The 18,690-nt window shown below is 42.9% G+C and overlaps 1 protein-coding gene across 4 annotated transcripts in view; it reads right to left on the reverse strand.

Annotated features, from left to right (window-relative positions):
• Window positions 1-18,690, reverse strand: part of LOC143298324 (tyrosine-protein phosphatase 10D-like) — a 120,351-nt gene that overhangs the window by 13,717 nt on the left and 87,944 nt on the right. For 2 of the 4 annotated variants that reach the window (XM_076611167.1, XM_076611164.1), the window contains 4 exons: window positions 18,133-18,281; window positions 16,828-16,963; window positions 6,815-6,917; window positions 5,068-5,133 (listed from right to left, as the gene is read on the reverse strand). In XM_076611167.1, coding sequence (XP_076467282.1) covers window positions 5,068-5,133; window positions 6,815-6,917; window positions 16,828-16,963; window positions 18,133-18,281 — 454 coding nt within the window. Of the gene's footprint in view, window positions 1-1,620; window positions 1,666-5,067; window positions 5,134-6,814; window positions 6,918-16,827; window positions 16,964-18,132; window positions 18,282-18,690 lie in introns of all 4 variants that reach the window. The other 2 variants (XM_076611165.1, XM_076611166.1) reach the window with 2 other exon arrangements.

An 18,690-nucleotide genomic window follows, 5' to 3' on the forward strand; every position in this document is an offset into this window, starting at 1 on the left:
CACACACACACTGTTCCTCCAAACTTTCCTTTACTAAGGAACTGATAAAACAAACGGGAAGACTCTTCAAACAACTCATTCAGTCTGTGAACATGTTCATCAAGGAAATATTTGGTGACAAGACAAGTGCACAACAAGGCTGAAAGCAAAGGCCACACACACACACACACACAGACACACACACACACACACACACACACACACACACAAGGGACTTGTCTCATGCACACTCTCAACATGCGCTGTCCATCCAGAGGAGATCATGACACATTCCTCTATCATTTTCATGGAACCTGCCTTTGCTCCAAATTTTAGTGATACCTGGGTACACAATTCAAATATGACTGTCTTGTTTGAATAAATAAACACTTATTCAACACAACAAAGGCCTTTTCGATTTTTGTTAAATAAAAAATAGATAAATAAAAGGCACAAAATCTCAAAAGAATTGTTTTACTCAGGCAGAGAAGCAATCAAACGCCAAAGAAAGACCCAACCAATCAATGAACAATGATGAAAGAGCCAACCAATCAACAGTTTTGAAAGAGCAAAACAATTAGCAATGTTGAAAGAGCCAACCAATCAACAAACAATATTGAAAGAGCCAACCAATCAGCAAACACTGCATAAAGAGCCAACCAATCAGCAAACAATGCATGAAGAGCCAACCAATCAGCAAACAATGCATGAAGAGCCAACCAATCAGCAAGCAGTGCCAAAAGAGCCAACCAATCAGCAAACAATATTAAAATAGCCAACCAATCAGCAAGCAGTGCTGAAGGAGCCAACCAATCAGCAAACAGCACCGAAGGAGCTAACCAATCAACAAACAACACTGAAGGAACCAACCAATCAGCAAACAGCACTGAAAGAGCCGACCAATTTTTGTGATCATACCAGATCATGAACAACTGCACACCCCGTCGCATGTCTAGTTTCTACGCTAGGTTTGAAGGGAAAGCAAATGCACATATGGTGAAACCAAGTGTGCATGGGTAGCCGAATATTGAGTGTCCATCTTTCCACCATGCAGCCTTGCAATGTAGAAGAACATAGACACTGACAAACTGAGAACATTTTAGTCCCTAATCTAACATAATTATCTTCATCTTGCACACACACACACACACAGACACACAGACACACACACACTCACACACACACATGCAACAAACTACCACCATCACCACACATACAAGAAAACACATTTTTTTTATAATTAAAAAAATAATAATAATAAAATGATAACAAAAACTTCGAAATTCCCTAAAACTCTGAACAAGGGCTGGTGCTCATGTTCTCCTCAGAAGAGAAAAGAAAATCCCTGCAGTGGTGGCTCCCTATCTTTTGAATCACACAGCTCTGATCTGAACCTGTACCAATACAACCTAACAGCTGACATGACAACCCAAACACTTATTCTGCCACCAGCTGGCCATAGAGGAATGCAGATGTCCAAGTTCAGAAAAATTTATTAAAAAAAAAAAGAAATGAAAGGAGAAGAAATAATACAGAATTAGTACAGAACGATGCAGGACTCTATTAGTACATCAGCCGCAACAGAGCAAGAGCAGGTAAGGGAGACAAGGCAGCAAGACGGTGAAGATGAAGTCCCTTTACCTTCCAGGAGAGGAAGACTAGCTAATTTGATGAAACAGGGTCGCCCTGGCCAAAAGCAAAAGGCAGATGTACACACAATGCGTAAAACCAATGGCAAGCACTTTAAACAATGGGTTGGGGCAATAAAAAAAAAAAAAACAATAATATATGTGGGGGCATGACATTTTCTAAAGGTATCAAAACTACTGCAAAGCAACACTATGTTCATGATGTTATAAAAGCCATCCTAATTCTGATGAAAACAGCATCAGCAGACAGGACAGCTCGACAGGGAAAGGTACAGCATGTCAGACTGGCAATTTACAAACTGAAAACAATATACGCTTAATAAAACCCAGTAAATAACACATCATAGTTTTTATTTATTTATTTTTTAAATAATAATAATAAATTAAAGGTGATGAAATCTTGTAAATGTACAATCACACCCCCTCAGAAGTAATGATACATTATCCATGCAAAAACAACTTTGACACTGGTAAGTAAAAATACAACAACAAACAATAGAAACAAGAAAAACAGAATTCTGTGATTGAAATGTGAGAACTGCGCAGCAGTTTATATTATGATGAGGATTAAAAAAAAATAATATAAATAAAAATTAAGTGGGGGAAAGAGAAGGAAAGAAAGAGAATTACAGAAAAAAAAATTATCTTCAGAAATTGTTCCTTTTTTTTTGGGAGGGGGGGGGGGGGGGGGGCTGCTGTAAGGTCCTTTACATGCTCTGGATGCACACACCACAACACAGGTCTGGGGTCTCTGAAGCTTCTCAAGGGACCAGCACATCCAACACACCATTCAAAATTACAGACAGACAGACATGGGATACAAATCCCCAGAACTACTCTCCTTCATATTCCCAGTCAGCTGATGCTAACAGATGATGAATATATACAAACAAGATTGGGAAAATTTGTTTATGAATGCTGCTGCAATTTACTGCATTAACTGATTGATTAATTGTGTGTTTTTTCATTCGTTCATTCATTTACCATTGCACTTGTGTCTTATAAACCTTACGGTTTCATGACAATAAAATCTATTCTATTCTATTCTCCTTCTTCCCCACCCCACCACCACCCACTCCTTCCTGCATGCTCCCCACCACCCAGCTTTGTGGGTTATGCTGCAGAGTCACCTTGCCACCCAGCTTTGTGGGTTATGTTGCAGAGTCACCTTACCTTGTGTGCATTGATTGTTTCTTGTTGTTTTCGTCTGAGTGTTGATGGGCGCAACAGTCAGGTGGTTAAAGCGTTGGACTTCCAATCTGAGGGTCCCGGGTTCAAATCTTGGAAACAGTGCCTGATCTCCCAGGTCAACATATGTACAGACCTGCTAGTGCCTGAACCACCTTCATGTGTATACGCAAGCAGATGATCAACTCAGCACGTTAAAGATCACTTAATCCAAATCAGTGTTTGTGGGTTATGGAAACAAGAACCTACCCAGCATGCACACCCCCAAAAGTGGAGTACGGCTGCCTTCATGGCAGGATAAAAACGGTCGTACACGTAAAAGCACACTTGTATACATACGAGTGAACATGGGAGTTGCAGCCCACGAACAAAGAAGGAGAAACTGTGTGTGGGTGGCACCAAGAACACACCAACTAAATCAGAAAATACAGACATTTTTTACACACCCAGTACGAATCAAGTTCTCTCTTGTCTCCGCTCTTCTGCACCACATTTTGCCCTCCCTTGAAAAAGTTCCCACAGGGTTAGGTTTTTTTTTTTTTCACCCTCACAGTTACATGCCACTGAGACCTCCACCGCCAGATTCCTTCCCTCTTTTCATGTCATCACTCTGCAATGCGCTTCTGTCGACAAGTCATCAGCAAGTCAAAGCGCTCACAATACAACCCATCACAGTAAATTTTTCTGCCACATTTTGCGAACTGAAAACTAAATCTCTGGATCGTTTCAGTTTCAGTTCTAAGGAGGAGGTGTCAGAGTGTGCGGAATGGTCCATATATGCTACACCACACACACAAAAATGGAAAGCAGTATGATCCAAGGATCTATCAAAGCACTTAACTGCTAAGCATGTGTGCAGTACCTCATCTGTGTGTAAGTGCGAAAAAAATAAGGAAGGCAAAAATTCAGAAACAATAAAGAAAGTAAAAATTAAACATGTGAACAAACCTGTTGGAGTTCTTTTTAATCACATTGAAAACATCATCCAAAGCATTTCTTTTTGAAGTAAAAAGAAAAAGAAAAAAAAAGACACAGGAGGGGCAGATCAGGGGTAGAACAAAAAACACAGCAGAGAAAACAAAACGTAAGACCAATAAAACTTCCTCCCCACTGACAAACACAACCGGGACAAATCCACAGTCACAAGCCCCGTTGTCCACCTTCAGCATCAACTGTGTCTGTGTCAAAACACCTGAGTGCTCAAAAACAAAAAACATTGTGAGGGGGTAGGGAGAGAGGGGGAGATGGGGGCAGGGGGAAAAGAGAAAGCAAAAGACGGTAGGGAGAGAGGGGGAGATGGGGGCAGGGGGAAAAGAGAAAGCAAAAGACGGTAGGGAGAGAGGGGGAGATGGGGGCAGGGGGAAAAGAGAAAGCAAAAGACGGTAGGGAGAGAGGGGGAGATGGGGGCAGGGGGGAAAGAGAAAGCAAAAGACGGTAGGGAGAGAGCGGGAGTTGGGGGCAGGGGGAAAAGAGAAAGCAAAAGACGGTAGGGAGAGAGCGGGAGATGGGGGCAGGGGGAAAGAGAAAGCAAAAGACGGTAGGGAGAGAGCGGGAGTTGGGGACAGGGGGAAAAGAGAAAGCAAAAGACGGTAGGGAGAGAGGGGGAGATGGGGGCAGGGGGAAAAGAGAAAGCAAAAGACTGCATGAAGAAAAAACAGAACAAGAAAAGATGATGGGAAAGGGAGAAAGACACACACACACACACACACACACACACACACACACACACACACACACACACACACACACACACAAACCACACACACAAATGCACACACACACACACACACACACACACACACACACACACAGAGAAAAAAACAACAACAAAAAAAACAACAACAAAAAACATTCTTTCACACATATACACTCACTGACAAAAGAAAAACACCTATTCTTACACACACACACACACACACACACACACACACACACACACACACAGGCATTTAGAGACAGAGAGAGAGAGAAAAAAAACACACACACACACATAAAACCAAATAAAAGAAGAAGAAGAAGAACAAATGCAGAAGAAGAAGAAGAAGAGAACACTGCTCAACGTCAGCATCTAATGCCACACCACCCGCCGGACAGAAAGCTTTGGCCAGCAGCTGTACACTACCTCTAAGAGAGTGCCCCAGTGTGCCACAACTACTCATCCCCCTCCCCCAGTGCCCAACCAAGCCTCATGTAGCAGGCCAGAGACAGAAGGAAGGAATGGAAGGAGAGGAGAAGTCTTCCAAAACACTACCAAAAAGCAGGAAGAGGGAAGACTTTCGGTTCATGTCTTGGAGGATAGGGAGGTGAAGGAGGTCATCTGGAAAAACACAGCACGTTTCACGCAAAACAGCTCGCTGAGCCGACTGCACAACGTTCCATCCGTTCGTTCAGTCAGTCAGTCAGTCAGTCCGCTTTGCCGTGACAACATAAACACAACGTGCGTCGAAAAAACAACAACAAAACAAAAACACAATGTGCATGGTATGGTGTCACCATGGCAACAGCCAATGTCGCAGCAGGAGTCAAAATGGTCCAGGCATACAATTTTTTTTTTTCTTTTTTTTCAGATTTCATCTTCTGAGAATGGTTATGAATCCACACCGATTTTGACATTTTAATGTCATGAATTCAAACCAGCTGAAAGTGCAGGCCAAAAGTTCCCAATACTGATCATGTGGGGAGAAGCACCACTAGCCTTCCCTTCTTTGTGTCTCCCTCACTATCACTCTGAAAGCTTGGAATTTCTCTTGCTGGTGCCGAACTACACAGACATTTCAGTCAGTAACGACCAATGAGAAGAGAGCCAAGCACTGTTCCTTGATCTTCTTAAATTCAAACCCAGGTCAGAGTAAGTGACCACCATTCATTCTGACCCCAACACTGAAAACAGCAAACAGCACTGTTCACACATGCAGCGTACAGCTCTCCTCTTGGGGTTACATCCAACCTCCCAAACTGGAAGAAATGAATTCTCTCTGTTTCTGACTGTGGTGTGTTTGGCCCTTTACTGCGCCATTCTACTGTGGCTTCAGCGCTAACCTGGATTTTATGGCACTGAAAAAGACTGAAAAAAAAGAAAGAAAAAAATCCCCCCCCCTGCCCCCCCCCCCCCCGCCCCCCCCCCACTTCCCCTCCCTAAAAAAAAAATCCACCTGAGAATAAACATGTTTATAATCTTGCATGCAAGTACACATTACCACACAGACATACATGTACATTCTCCCCCTCTCCTTTTCTCTAAAAAAACCAACGCCATGATACCAGGAGCAAATGCGTTAAATTCAGCGATTAACCTCTTGACTGCCAAACCTGATATCATCCTGTCAAGATGGTCTGAATCTGATGGTCAGTAAGCCTACTTGGTAAAATATGGATTAGCTGCTTAACACAATGCAGTCCCAATGGGAAGAAATGATGGAAAAGAACATGCACAATGATGTCCGTTTGCCCATGATACCATTACCGTAAATACTTCTCCACTGAGAAACATCCTCCTCAGTAGCAGTTAAAGAGTTAATGAAGCAAGTTAATAAACAGCATTTCAAGCATACATTTTCCATACGGCTGTGAACTATGGGGTTATATTTCACTCAGGGCGTCATGGGTAGAAGAGACTGATTCTTGTAATAATGAAAAGTTTGAGGCCTGAGTCCATGAACTGCTTGAGAAAAATAAAGGGGGAAAAAAACAAAGTGGCCAAAATGCCAATACGGAAATCAGTATAACAATGAAGTACTCCCCACCCACAGGACTTCCATCACTGGGTAACACCCCCTTCAAGATGTACACAATGAGAACCTGTTCATAAAGTCCCAGGTGATAGAAGACTATACGCATGCATGCACGTACACACGCACGCACACACACAGCCCCTTCAAGATGTACACAGTCAATGAGAACATGTTCATAAAGTCCCAGGTGAGAGAAGACTATACGCACGCACGCACGCACGCACGCACACACACACACACACACACACACACACACATGTGGCTCACCTTCAAAGCCCACATTGACCTGTCCGACATTGGCGTAGGTATTGTCATCCTCCCGACCCTCGAGAACGCAGGACAGACACTCGTGGATGAACTTGTACTGTTGCTGTTGGCCAGACCAGAACCCATCATCACCAGTCACCACCTCAACATCCTCCTCCTCCTCCTCCTCATCATCATCATCATGTGAGGCAGAAACATCAACACCACTCTCCTCTTCAATGCTATGTCATGTCCCAGCTGTGTAATGCTGGCAATGTTTTTATACAGCCATTTACGCTGTCAGCAGTTTCCATACTCAATGTAGTGATTGGAAACAGGATTTCATATGTGAAAGAAAAAAAATATAACACATGTTCTGTTAAATATGGCCTGATCTGCGCAACAGTTACACATGTATTTTTTTTCTTTGAAATAAAACTAGCTATTATCAATAATGAGAACAAAAAATAGCAATAATAAACAAGCGAATCAAAGAGTCACCACATTTCAATTTTTTCATAGCTGGTTCTGAGTCATGTGTTTTTTTTTATGTGTAAATTTGACAGATCTTGACTTTTCTTTCTCAACTGATTCTATAAAACTGAATTCTTGCTCGAGATTGTCACACACACATTCACACTTTGCTGCACCCCCAAACACACACACACACACACACACACACACACACACACACACAATCATATATATATATACACATGCACATAGAGGCTGGAATGAATACATGACAGAGATTAATAAAACTCGTTCAAAACAAAAATCAGAGCATAATAAAACAACCGCTTATCAACACCCCACTCTTATTCAACCTAATACCCTTTCCTTTACATTATATGGAAACAAACAAGCAGAGATTTTCTTTTGATGTTTTATGTCTGCTTTGCTTTGTATTCAGATATCCATGTGTTACGGTCACGGAATCTCCACTCACAATGCAGTTCATGTAATCTTGAGTCAAGATCAACAAGAGAGGAAGCCACGAATAAGCTCTGGGGTTGAAGGTTAAGAAGATGACCAATAAAAACACAGGATTAGTCTTTGTAGTTTTCTACACCAACAGCTCTAGGTCCATGTCCCGAGGTTAATACCTGGATTGAGTAAAAAGTTTCTTTCCTGTGGAAGGCCAATACATTTACATGATATATAATAAAGAGACAGAGAACAGATATAGTAACCCAACATTCCTGACATCAAAAGCTCTGTGTGAGTATTTGTGTGCATCAACCTGTATGTGTCTGAATGTGTTTTTTTTTTGTTGTTGTTGTTTTCTGTTGTTGATATGTGTGTGTGTGTGTGTGTGTGTGTGTGTGTGTGCACATCAATGTGTATATCTGCATGCACCCATACAAGTGTATGCATATGCGCCCACATGTAAATCTGTCCTTGCGTTTTTATGGGGGTTTTTTGGTACACGTGTTATCTACCAAGCATGATACATGTGTGTACTCCCATGTGTTTGTATGCACATGTGTGAGGTCTCTTTTCTCACAAGCATCAGTGATATGTCCACCAGTCCTGACAGTCATGATCCCTTACCAAACCTCCAATCGATATGAATCAGAAAATAAGAAATGCTTCCTCCACGTCACACAAAGCAAAACACAATGCACAGACAACTTGAAAAAAATGCACAAATAACAACACACAAAGAAGAAGAAGAAAATAGACAGCTCTTGTTATCTTGACTCAACTTTTGTACTCACCATTTTGTTTTTTGGACAAAAGTGCCAAAATTGGAAAGAAGTCTTCAAGTGTTTTCAAATGAACATACTTTTGTGTGGCTTTTACCAGCTTTCTTACACAACTGAGCACTACCTACAATGCCGGCTATTTCTGGTGACATCATGAAATTTGTGAAAAAGCTTATAATTTCACCCTGAGTGTCCCGTGTTATTAACTACTCAGTCAAGTGATTGCTTCATTGGCTGTGAACATCCATGACAGACTCAAACAACTAAAATATCCCCAAAGAATCAAAATCACCTTCCAACATTTTCTAAATAATCAAACCTTTTTTTCTCGGTAATTCTATCATTTTCTGAATCAAACATTGCACATAAACCCACTTCAGACATGCATGAAAAAAAAAACAATACCACCAACAAAAGTAACAACCAAAAGGAGGTAAAACCAATAAAATTAAAAATTAAAAACACCCAAACCCAAGAAAACGAAGTGTAAATAAAGTGAAAGAGAAGGAAACGCACAAGGGTCATATACTCTGCGGTTTCAATCCTGGGTCTAAAGGGCTGTGCAAGAGAAAGACACACACGTTAACACGCTGACAACAGAGAAGGAAGGTGGCAGAATGGTTAAAACGCTTATCTGCAAACACAGGGTCCCCAAGGGCCTGGGTTCAAATCCCACCCTCGCCATTTTTCCTAGACCTGACAATGAAATCAGACTGAGCATCTTGTCATTTGCATGAGATGATAAACTGAAGTCTCGTGTGCAGCATGCACTTGACAAACTGAAAAAAAAAAAAAAGTGCAACAAAAGTGTTGTCCTCCGGCAAAATTCCACAGAAGAAATTCACTCTAACAGGTACACAAATACATACTCATGCAGTCAAGGTCTGACTAGGGTGTTGTGTTGTATTGCTGGTCAGTCTGCGTGGCAGATGTGGTGTAGAATATATGGATTTGTATGAATGCAGTGATGCCTCCTAGAACAACTTAAACTGAAAACAAACTGACCAAACAGGGTGCCACTAGGACATTCTGCCATGATGGAAAGGCTGCATCAATGGGCGAAGTTACTCTTTGTTGGGTTCAAGTTCTTCTGAACCTCAGTACACGTTCAGTTATGATCTGTTCTGAGCACTCTGTACACATTCAGTTATGATCTGTTCTGAAGGACTCTGTACACGTTCAGTTATGATCTGTTCTGAGGCACTCTGTACACATTCAGTTATGATCTATTCTGAAGCACTCTGTACACATTCAATTATGATCTGTTCTGAAGCACTCTGTACACATTCAATTATGATCTGTTCTGAGGCACTCTGTACACATTCAGTTATGATCTGTTCTGAAGCACTCTGTACACATTCAATTATGATCTTTATTGAGGCACTATGTACACATTCAATTATGATCTTTTCTGAGCACTCTGTACACGTTCAGTTATGATCTGTTCTGAAGCACTCTGTACACGTTCAGTTATGATCTTTATTGAGGCACTATGTACACATTCAATTATGATCTTTTCTGAGCACTCTGTACACGTTCAGTTATGATCTGTTCTGAGGCACTCTGTACACATTCAATTATGATCTTTATTGAGGCACTATGTACACATTCAATTATGATCTTTTCTGAGCACTCTGTACACGTTCAGTTATGATCTGTTCTGAAGCACTCTGTACACGTTCAGTTATGATCCTTATTGAGGCACTCTGTACACATTCAGTTATGATCTGTTCTGAGGCACTCTGTACACGTTCAGTTATGATCTGTTCTGAGGCACTCTGTACACATTCAGTTATGATCTGTTCTGAGGCACTCTGTACACGTTCAGTTATGATCTGTTCTGAGGCACTCTGTACACATTCAGTTATGATCTTTATTGAGGCACTCTGTACACATTCAATTATGATCTGTTCTGAAGCACTCTGTACACATTCAATTATGATCTGTTCTGAGCACTCTGTACACATTCAATTATGATCTGTTCTGAGGCACTCTGTACACATTCAGTTATGATCTGTTCTGAGGCACTCTGTACACATTCAATTATGATCTTTATTGAGGCACTATGTACACATTCAATTATGATCTTTTCTGAGCACTCTGTACACGTTCAGTTATGATCTGTTCTGAGGCACTCTGTACACGTTCAATTATGATCTTTATTGAGGCACTCTGTACACGTTCAGTTATGATCTGTTCTGAGGCACTCTGTACACATTCAGTTATGATCTGTTCTGAGGCACTCTGTACACGTTCAGTTATGATCTGTTCTGAAGCACTCTGTACACATTCAGTTATGATCTGTTCTGAGGCACTCTGTATACATTCAGTTATGATCTGTTCTGAGGCACTCTGTACACATTCAATTATGATCTTTATTGAGGCACTCTGTACACGTTCAGTTATGATCTGTTCTGAGGCACTCTGTACACGTTCAATTATGATCTGTTCTGAGGCACTCTGTACACGTTCAGTTATGATCTGTTCTGAGGCACTCTGTACACGTTCAGTTATGATCTGTTCTGAGGCACTCTGTACACGTTCAATTATGATCTTTATTGAGGCACTCTGTACACATTCAGTTATGATCTTTATTGAGGCACCAATGGCCATGTCCATTTAAGGGTACTCCTGACAATATCTTTCATTATTTTCTAACCCTGCTTTGCACAAAATACAAGTCTTTTTTTTTTTTTTTAACAATGAGACAGTGCAGTAATCAGTACAGTAGAACATATATAGCCTTTTGATTAATATTGTAAGACAACACTTACCAAATAGGTTCTTGTGTAACTAATCTACAGATTGACTGAGCAATGAATTGATTCAAAAAATTATTTGTTCACTACTCTCCAAGATATCTCACAGAGAAAATGAGAACCACACGCAATGACATACACTGGCTACATGTTCACAGAAATCTTGCACTCTTCATTATTTGCAAGTTTATCTGACTCTTTTTGACATTTCCATTCTTTTCAGTGAAACATCATAACCTGCCACTTTTTTCTCAGATTGCAACCTTAAGCTGACCTTATGTTTGTGATTGGCTTGTATCAGTCACATGTCCAAGAACTCAACTTTTTTTTTTCCTTTTTGGGGGGAGGAGGGGTGGGGTGGGGGGTGTCAAAACATCTTTCAATAAGCCCCTTTCTTGAAACTGGGTGTTTCTTGCAACCTCTTTTTGGAGCATGCACATAAGTCCACCTGTCACACAAATCAGAACTGTCATGTGCTGTGTCTGCCTTGATCTATCACTGTATGCACACAACAGTCTACCTGTCGCTGTGTCTGCCTTGATCTATCACTCTACGCACACAACAGTCTACCTGTCACTGTGTCTGCCTTGATCTATCACTCTACGCACACAACAGTCTACCTGTCGCTGTGTCTGCCTTGATCTATCATTGTATGCACATAACAGTCTACCTGTCGCTGTGTCTGCCTTGATCTATCACTGTATGCACACAACAGTCTACCTGTCGCTGTGTCTGCCTTGATCTATCACTGTATGCACATAACAGTCTACCTGTCGCTGTGTCTGCCTTGATCTACCACTGTATGCACACAACAGTCTACCTGTCGCTGTGTCTGCCTTGATCTATCACTGTATGCACACAACAGTCTACCTGTCGCTGTGTCTGCCTTGATCTATCACTGTATGCACACAACAGTCTACCTGTCGCTGTGTCTGCCTTGATCTATCACTGTATGCACATAACAGTCTACCTGTCGCTGTGTCTGTCTTGATCTATCACTGTATGCACATAACAGTCTACCTGTCGCTGTGTCTGCCTTGATCTATCACTCTACACACACAACAGTCTACCTGTCGCTGTGTCTGCCTTGATCTATCACTCTACACACATAACAGTCTACCTGTCGCTGTGTCTGCCTTGATCTATCACTGTATGCACATAACAGTCTACCTGTCGCTGTGTCTGTCTTGATCTATCACTGTATGCACATAACAGTCTACCTGTCGCTGTGTCTGCCTTGATCTATCACTCTACACACACAACAGTCTACCTGTCGCTGTGTCTGCCTTGATCTATCACTCTACACACATAACAGTCTACCTGTCGCTGTGTCTGCCTTGATCTATCACTGTATGCACATAACAGTCTACCTGTCGCTGTGTCTGCCTTGATCTATCACTGTATGCACACAACAGTCTACCTGTCGCTGTGTCTGCCTTGATCTATCACTGTATGCACACAACAGTCTACCTGTCGCTGTGTCTGCCTTGATCTATCACTGTATGCACATAACAGTCTACCTGTCGCTGTGTCTGTCTTGATCTGTCACTGTATGCACACAACAGTCTACCTGTCGCTGTGTCTGCCTTTATCTACCACTGTATGCACACAACAGTCTACCTGTCGCTGTGTCTGCCTTGATCTATCACTGTATGCACACAACAGTCTACCTGTCTCTGTGTCTGCTTTGATCTATCACTGTATGCACACAACAGTCTACCTGTCTCTGTGTCTACCTTGATCTATCACTGTATGCACACAACAGTTCACCTGTCGCTGTGTCTGCCTTGATCTATCATTGTATGCACACAACAGTCTACCTGTCGCTGTGTCTGCCTTGATCTGTCACTGTATTCACACAACAGTCTACCTGTCGCTGTGTCTGCCTTGATCTATCACTGTATGCACACAACAGTCTACCTGTCGCTGTGTCTGCCTTGATCTATCACTGTATGCACACAACAGTCTACCTGTCGCTGTGTCTGCCTTGATCTATCACTGTATGCACACAACAGTCTACCTGTCGCTGTGTCTGTCTTGATCTATCACTCAACGCACATAACAGTCTACCTGTCGCTGTGTCTGCCTTGATCTATCACTGTATGCACATAACAGTTCACCAGTCGCTGTGTCTGTCTTGATCTATCACTGTATGCACATAACAGTCTACCTGTCGCTGTGTCTGTCTTGATCTATCACTGTATGCACATAACAGTCTACCTGTCGCTGTGTCTGCCTTGATCTATCATTGTATGCACATAACAGTTCACCTGTCGCTGTGTCTGCCTTGATCTATCACTGTATGCACATAACAGTCTACCTGTCGCTGTGTCTGCCTTGATCTATCGCTCAACGCACATAACAGTCTACCTGTCGCTGTGTCTGCCTTGATCTGTCACTGTATGCACACAACAGTCTACCTGTCGCTGTGTCTGCCTTGATCTATCACTGTATGCACACAACAGTCTACCTGTCGCTGTGTCTGCCTTGATCTATCACTGTATGCACACAACAGTCTACCTGTCGCTGTGTCTGCTTTGATCTATCACTGTATGCACACAACAGTCTACCTGTCTCTGTGTCTACCTTGATCTATCACTGTATGCACACAACAGTCTACCTGTCGCTGTGTCTACCTTGATCTATTATTGTATGCACACAACAGTCTACCTGTCACTGTGTCTGCCTTGATCTATCACTGTATGCACATAACAGTCTACCTGTCGCTGTGTCTGCCTTGATCTGTCACTGTATGCACACAACAGTCTACCTGTCTCTGTGTCTGCTTTGATCTATCACTGTATGCACACAACAGTCTACCTGTCTCTGTGTCTACCTTGATCTATCACTGTATGCACACAACAGTTCACCTGTCGCTGTGTCTGCCTTGATCTATCATTGTATTGTATGCACACAACAGTTTACCTGTCGCTGTGTCTGCCTTCATCTATCACTGTATGCACATAACAGTCTACCTGTCGCTGTGTCTGCCTTGATCTATCACTGTATGCACACAACAGTCTACCTGTCGCTGTGTCTGCCTTCATCTATCACTGTATGCACATAACAGTCTACCTGTCGCTGTGTCTGCCTTGATCTATCACTGTATGCACACAACAGTCTACCTGTCGCTGTGTCTGCCTTCATCTATCACTGTATGCACATAACAGTCTACCTGTCGCTGTGTCTGCCTTGATCTATCACTGTATGCACACAACAGTCTACCTGTCGCTGTGTCTGCCTTCATCTATCACTGTATGCACACAACAGTCTACCTGTCGCTGTGTCTGCCTTCATCTATCATTGTATGCACACAACAGTCTACCTGTCGCTGTGTCTGCCTTGATCTATCACTGTATGCACACAACAGTCTACCTGTCGCTGTGTCTGCCTTGATCTATCACTGTATGCACACAACAGTCTGAGTGGGGGAGGGGAGACAAAACACACAAATAAAGAGGCACTAACACATTCAGGTCAATGCATTTTACACACACGACATGTTGTAGGAAAAAAGAAAAGGGGGGGGGAGGGGAATGTCCAGGAGTTTGGGTGTGAAGTGGCGAGGTATGGTGGCTGCGTAATACAAGAACAAAAGTCAGATCTTGGCTGATGTGGGAGACTTCAAAACATCTTACACTTTCTGTTCAGATCGTGTTTTGAAATGGAAAATCAAATCAACCTGGAATTTGTTCCGCAATTACAGGATTACCATACCTGCATCCCTCCCCCCCCCCTCATAAGTATCCTGTCAATAACCAAGTGAGCATGATCCATAAAGCCAAACCATGGACTGATCTGTGGTTCAGTCACGCAAAGCCATATGACGAAGGGAGACAACTACCGACGAAGGTAGACAACTACTGACCTCAGCTCCAGAAGCTGAAAGGCCAGTGCAGCACTCTGCCCAGATCTGACTCTTGCTATCCACAGTGACTCAAGATTACATCAACACAACTTCAGTGTGGCGTGGTGTGGTGGTAGTGATGTGTGTGTGTGTGTGTGTGTGTGTGTGTGTGTGTGTGTGTGGGCGCACACATGAGTGGTGTGTATGTATGTGTGTGCTCATGTGTGTGTGTGTGTGTGTGTCTGTGTTTCTGTGTGTCTGTGTGCACCTTTTTTTTTTTTTTTTTTTGCTTCTTTTCTTTTTTTAAATTCAGCCTCACAACATGAGGTGCAGGGGAAAGAGAGACTGCAGGGGAGAAACATACACATGTTCTTAAAAGGGTGACTGACAAGGTGCGCAGAGTACTAAGAACCAAGAGAAAAGTACACATGTTCTTAAAAGGGTGACTGACAAGGTGCAGAGGTAACTAAAAATCAAGATGGGAAAAGTACACATGTACTTAACGGGGGAAATGACAGTATTGCACAAGAACCAAGATGGGAAAAGTAAACATGTACTTTAAGGGGGGTTGACAGTGGTGCACAAGAACCAAGATGGGAAAAGTAAACATCTACTTTAAGGGGGGATGACAGTGGTGCACAAGAACCAAGATGGGAAAGTACACATGTACTTGAAGGAGGAATGACAGTGGTGCACAAAAACCAAGATAGGAAAAGTACACATGTACTTAAAGGGAAAGACAGTGGTGCACAAGAACCAAGATGGGAAAAGCACACATGTACTTAAAATGGAATGACAGTGGCACACAAGGAAAGTACACATGTTGCTGGGGGAGGTGACTGGTAAGGGTGCAGATGGGAAATGCACATGTTCTTGATGGGGATGGGTAAAGTGCAGGAGTACTGACAATCAGGGAGGTAACATAACAGTTCAACACTGCAACTGACAGGTATTTCATGGGCAAAAAAAAAAACAGAAATGGTGGGCATTCAATATGGATGTGCAGAAATGAATATGTAATCAAACGTAAAGACAGCAAAGCTGCGAACCTATGACAGCGACAAACAACAACGCAGTACTGACATTTCAATCATCAATCAATCACAATCATAACGCACAAAGCACCTCAGACAAAACACACGGAGGCAACATTCACATCATCCTCAAGTCCCTGTCAGATACATCAAAGCACACTCACAACGCACGATGTACACCCCCTCTCCCTCTATGTACCCGGTGTCTGGTGGTAGTGGTGGTGGTGGGGTGGTGTTGATGGTGGTGTTGGCAGTGTTGATGTTGGTAGAGCTGTTGGTGGTGGTGGTAGTGGTGTTGGTAGAGGTGTTGGTAGTGGTGTTGGTGTTGGTAGTGGTGTTGGTCATGGTAGTGGTGGTGGTGTTGGTAGTGGTGTTGGAAGTGGTGTTGGTGGCACTGATGGTGGTGCTGGAAGTGGTGTTGAGAGTGGTGTTGGTTTGGCAGTGGTGGTGTTGATGTTGGTGTCATTGTTGGTGTTGGTGTCAGTGTTGATGTTGGTGATGTTTTGGTGATGCTGGTTTGGTGGTTGGTGGTGTTGAAGTTGTTGTTGATGTTGGTGATGGTGTTGATGTTGATGTTGGTGATGGTGTTGATGTTGGTAATGGTGTTGATGTTGGTGTTGATGTTGGTGGTGGTGTTGGTGTTGATGTTGGTGTCATCGATGATGATGATGCTGCCGACACCTACCTCAGTCTGAACCATGAGGACACGCTCCCGTCGCAGGCTGTAGACAATGCTGAAGATGTCCACCTCGTCCTTCTCCCGGATCAGCCGCAGACAGTGGTCCAGAACGATGAACGTGCCTGACCGCCCCACACCCGCACTGCCGACAGGTGGGAGTGTGTTGTCACCTGTCTGATTCCTCTTTGTTTTGTTCTGTTGTGTTTTTAATTGTCCCCGGTCTGTAATGTGCATGGTTTTCTGTGTCTTTTTGCTTTGATTGTGTGTGTGTGTGTGTGTGTGGTGTAGGTGCAGGTGTGGGTGTGTGTATAGCAGGAATGAATTCAGAAAACTGAAAGTCTGATTGTATGATCGAGGCAGTAGACTGGAACATGAATTGTGTCCACTTTTTTCTTTTCATAACACTACTCTATAGCACTTGATGAGAATACCTTAAAACAATCATGAATTTGCACCAGAAGTGTATAACTTCTTTACGAGAACATTAAATCATGCATCAATCATATTTTCTGATCTGTTACCACAGGTTAATGTTTGTTTGCTTGCTGGTTGGCTTTAAACGCTTGAGTGCACTTGTACCAGGAACACAGAGGGGCTTCATCCTCAGCCCAATGGCCGCTTTTCCATCTTTTAGTTTTATTTCAGCAGATCTGACGTTCTACACTGTTACCTGAAATCAGCCTCATACCATCTTCAGCATCTCTGCATTTTATTTCAGGTCAGTTGACGTTCTACACTGTTACCTGAAATCAGCCTCATACCATCTTTAGCACCTTTGCGTTTCTTTTCAGGTGATTTGACATTCCACACTGTTAACCCTTTGAGCCCTGACCACCGCTTTACCGGTGGTAGAGAAAAATGACATAATGCCTAGCCAGCGGTTGAGCAGTGCGTAAACACTTGTGTCGTGTTTTGCTATTGGTTGACTTATATTGAAGAGCCAATCAGAAAAACCGTAATATTCTGACGTCAGCGAACGTAGTACCAACATGGCCGCGCCTTTTCACTGTGTTTTGTGCATGTGCTTTGGATAAAAAAGATCGATTTCAATATAAGTCAACCAATAGCAAAACATGACAAGTGTTTACGCACCGCTCAACCGGTGGCTTGGCATTATGTCATTTTTTTCTACCACCGGTAAAGCAGTGGTCAGGGCACTCTTTTTATATCTGCCGTGGCACATTAAATACCAATTATTTGCAAATTTTGGCTCAGGAGCTCAGGCAGAAGGGTTAAATTGCTCAGGAACTCAGGGCTCAAAGGGTTAAACCTGCAATCAGCCTCATGCCATCTGTTGTTAGTTTTATTTACCTGCAATGGGTCAGGATGGGCCCACCTTCCTTGATCAGCTTGTCGCGCACCATGCGCACAAAGCGTATCAAGGAGGAGTGGTTTTTCGGCACCCCGAAGTCCGGCCATGCCTTGTAGTGGAAATGTCGAACCTGACGACAGTTGTCTCCCTGTGGACACAGCACCATTTTCAAGTTAACTCACTCAGTACGGCCAGTCCTCTCTTCTCCTCTACACAGACCCCTCGGATGTCCAGTGGGTGTCTGAATGACCCAACCTTTAGCTTCCGTCGTCAGAATTGTGGTATTCTTTGTCAACATTCACCTCTTCAGTATAAGAGCCTTCCACTTGCAATATTTTGATGGTGGTAATTGGGGTGAAACGCTGTTAAAGTCGTCTCTTTCGCCGTTCGTATGGAGAGAGTTAACGCCATGCTGAGGGCTGTGGTCATGGTGGTGTTTCTGTACAGAAAGAGACCACTTCCTGACACTTACTTACCTTACTGAGGTCTGCACACGAATTTCGTCTCATTATAACAGTTTTCACGTGCCTGTACATGCATGAAACCACACATCAAGG

This window comes from Babylonia areolata, chromosome 23 (assembly GCF_041734735.1).
Source record: "Babylonia areolata isolate BAREFJ2019XMU chromosome 23, ASM4173473v1, whole genome shotgun sequence".
Taxonomy (NCBI): Eukaryota; Metazoa; Mollusca; class Gastropoda; order Neogastropoda; family Buccinidae; genus Babylonia; species Babylonia areolata.